The sequence below is a fragment of the Parus major genome, chromosome 7 (assembly GCF_001522545.3).
Source record: "Parus major isolate Abel chromosome 7, Parus_major1.1, whole genome shotgun sequence".
NCBI classification, from domain to species: domain Eukaryota; kingdom Metazoa; phylum Chordata; class Aves; order Passeriformes; family Paridae; genus Parus; species Parus major.
Window position 1 is genome coordinate 37,330,180 of NC_031776.1, and position 3,509 is coordinate 37,333,688.

General features: G+C 44.3%; 1 protein-coding gene across 9 annotated transcripts in view; it reads left to right on the forward strand.

Annotated features, from left to right (window-relative positions):
• Positions 1 to 3,509, forward strand: part of PKP4 (plakophilin 4) — a 64,089-nt gene that overhangs the window by 24,626 nt on the left and 35,954 nt on the right. For 7 of the 9 annotated variants that reach the window (XM_015634156.3, XM_033515974.1, XM_033515978.1 and 4 more), the window contains 2 exons: positions 960 to 1,113; positions 1,949 to 2,082. In XM_015634156.3, the coding sequence (XP_015489642.1) occupies positions 1,954 to 2,082 (129 nt within the window). In that variant the 5' untranslated portion in view covers positions 960 to 1,113; positions 1,949 to 1,953. Of the gene's footprint in view, positions 1 to 947; positions 1,114 to 1,948; positions 2,083 to 3,509 lie in introns of those variants that run through there. The other 2 variants (XM_033515972.1, XM_015634155.3) reach the window with 2 other exon arrangements.

Below are 3,509 nucleotides of genomic sequence, written 5' to 3' on the forward strand. Positions count from 1 at the left end.
GGGGAGGGAAGGTGAGGGGAGACCCGTGTGTGTGGGGAGGGAAGGTGAGGGGAGACCCGTGTCTGTGGGGAGGGAAGGTGAGGGGAGACCCGTGTCTGTGGGGAGGGAAGGTGAGGGGAGACCCGTGTCTGTGGGGAGGGAAGGTGAGGGGGTAGAGTGGCTCTTGGTGTGGCTGGGCTGGCATACTCAGGTGTCCTTGTGCAGGCCTGACAGCAGAAACCTTTGTGCAGTTTCTTTTGCCTTGTTCCAGAAGATAAATATGGTGTGGATGTATAGTAAGAATGGGTTGTTCATGTAGGCTTATTTTCAGGGTGGGTACAGGGGCACAGCTCCCTGTGCTTCACCTGCAGGGTGCTGAGGGGAAAAGTCCTGCCTTGCTGAGTAGGGCTCCTTCTCTGATGTGTTTGGTAAGCAGCTTTTCTTTCTCCGTTTGCAGTGGTAGAAGCTGGTGGGCGACCAGGCTTCTGCAGCACAGGTTGCCCCATGACTGCTCCACTGCCTCTCATCACTCATGCCAGCTGAGTTTCCCTGAAATGGTTTGATTTGCTCGTTGGCTGATGTGAAACTGCACATGAACCGTGTCACCAGCTCTTTTAGCAGACTGGAGCAGGGTGGTTAATAAAGACCCCATGCTAGCTCCAGAAGAGCTCATGGGCCTCAAGAGGAGCCATTCCTCTCACAGCCCATGTGCTGCTGTACACAGGGCAGAATGAAAGCTCCTCTTCTTACACCATCACCTCACCTCTCCCATGGCAGCACAGCACTCCTCTGATGGCACAGGGCTTTGCCTTGGCCTGGGCTCTGCATACAGGCATGAGGGAGAAACCTTGTGAGAGGCTGGCAATCCCAGGAGAGATCCCTCCAGGGTCAACCCAAGTCCCCTTTGAAGCCTGTCAGCAAGACACAGCTCTGCAGCAGGGGTGTGTGCTGATCCTGTGCGTTGCCCTCTGCTCATTCAGGTGCTCGTGGCAAGTACAGCCCCACACTGAGGGGTCTCACGGGTCCGTTCCTGGCCTTGCAGCCCATTTGCAGCCTAAGCATGTCCTCACCCTTTGAGTAATGAATGGAATGGAGAAGGAATCTGTTCCTGTTTGTCTGCTCTAGGAATACTGGGTGAGTTTGTTCTGAAAATCTGAAATGAAATATGGACTATTTCTAGTATTAGACCTCACAAGCTTTATTTTCTGAAGGAAGTTAAAGTGTGGTATCTGTGTAGAAGCTTTGTGGATGCCACTTGCTTGCTGTTTTCAAAGCATTAAACACACTTCATAACTATCTCTAATATTAGTTAATAGTGACTTTGATAATTGAACAAATTCATCGCTTTGTTCCATAGATTGGAATTGTTAGTGTGCTGCCTCTGCAATTACACAGCTTGGGATTATTGGACACTAATCCTGTCAGTCCTTTCCATACTATCCATAGCCCAGGGCAATTGCTTTAACTTTAGCATTTTAATTTCCTCTTTTGCAAAAAGAGCATTAGAAGCATTGCTCCCATTAAGCTTTTATTAGCATAATTAGTCTCTTCCACAGTTTGTTCCTTTCAGCAAAGCATTCTGCTGTTACATGTCATTCTTCTGTCCTGTATGTGGTAAACTTGTACTGATCCTGTGTGTTTTTAATAGTTAACACTAGTATTTTTTATGCATCTTGAATTGTGCTTGTTTTATTAAACACCAGAAAGTAGTGTTTTTGAAAATAATCTTGAAGCATCATGCAGCCTGCTTGCTCCCGCCCAGCCCTTGAGTTGTATAGGTGATTCTGGTCTCCGTTTGTGAAGATGAAACACGGTCACACAACACAGATTGAGTAATGCAAAGTTCTCCACTAATTTAGTTGAGTTTGGAAAGCTCTAGAAAAAAAAATAAATTTAATAATCCTGAAAACTTGGATTTTAAACATCACTGGCTGAAAATGTAAACTATCTTAAAATCTTGTTATTGCAGGCAAAATGCCAGCCCCTGAGCAGAGCCCAATGGTGGAGGAGGGGCTGCTGCAGACAGCGCAGGAAACTTCCACAGGCCCAGGCATGGAACCAGAGACTACTGCCACGACCATTTTAGCTTCTGTAAAGGAACAGGTATCTGCCTCGTTTTCAGCAATTCCTCAGTTCACAGTGTGTGTGGAGATAACCGCTGTCTCTTCCTGCATTGCTGCAACAACCATCACTGTTTGTGTCTGTAGCATGTGACCCAGTGCCACTGCAGGCTGCTTCGTGTATCAGTTTTAGAATCTGAATATAAAGGGGTTCGGTTACCTGCGTAAACAGAAGCATCATTCTCGTATTCTGTATCCCTTGGAATGTCTGCACTGCTGCTGTAAGCCAGACTGGAAATGCAGGTTTAGTGGCAAAGAAAGAAGAAAAGCTAGTGTAGAATTGATGCAACATTGGAATCAGTCCTTGTAAGTCCTGCAAAGCAAAGTGTTCAGTGCTACAAAGTCCTGCACATACAGGTTGGGTATGATTCATTGTACTTTATTAAAAAATGGGCTTTAAAGTCTGAGTTTGGTTTCAGTTATCAATACCAAAGTACTAATACATTTTAAATCCGCAGCACATTTATGGGTGTGTATCTAAAGTGGTAATTTCTGTAGGAAAAATAAAATTGCATTGGCAATCAATTTCAGCCTTAATTTGTAAAGATCATTCAAGTGGGAAAAATTGCAGTTCTGCAAGGAAACACTCCAGTTAAAGTTTTTGTCAGTGTTTTCTTTTTTTAAATATAAAGAATACAAAGGGAAAAGGGATGCTTTGGCTTTCATTGTATCATACTAAAAAATAATGATCATCTTTATTGACTTAATACACAGGTTGTAACATTTGAACTTCAGAATAAGTGTGCTTTCCCATCTCTATTTTTGAACTTCCTTTCAGATGAATCACAGCTTGATTCAAGATGGTAGCTCTGAATGCAAACACTTGATATATTAGTTCTTACATTATCCAATATTAATATTTTTTTAAAAGGTGAGGATTAGGTTATATCTTCTTGATATCAACAGTTTTCATACCCATAATACCTTATTGTTAAACAAAAATTTTCTGCAGGGTGATGAAATTTGAATCTTAATTTTCATGCCTAAATTAATAGTTTCAAAAGTAATTTGTGACAGTAGCAACCCTAAAAATTTCTTAGCAGTATTAAAATTAATATTCACATTTGCAGTGTGCAGGATATCACTGCCAGAGGCTGTTGCAGTGTGAGAAGTCAGCCAAGAGTTACAGATACCTTCAGTCCCTTCTCAGGAAACAGCAGTATACCTTGTGCCTTCATAGCCTGTCACAAATGGCCACTGGGACTCATTTGCCTGAGGCAGACTGGTGGTGGCTTTTGGTCGGTCCATTTTATGTTGCAGCGCACAAGGAGGTGCTCATGGTGGTATCTGAGCTGGTGAGCAGTGCCAGAGCTGCTCAGGGATCCCCTGACCAGGACAGCTCCTGTGGCAGTGCCAGAGCTGCTCAGGGATCCCCTGGCCAGGACAGCTCCTGTGGCAGTGCCAGAGCTG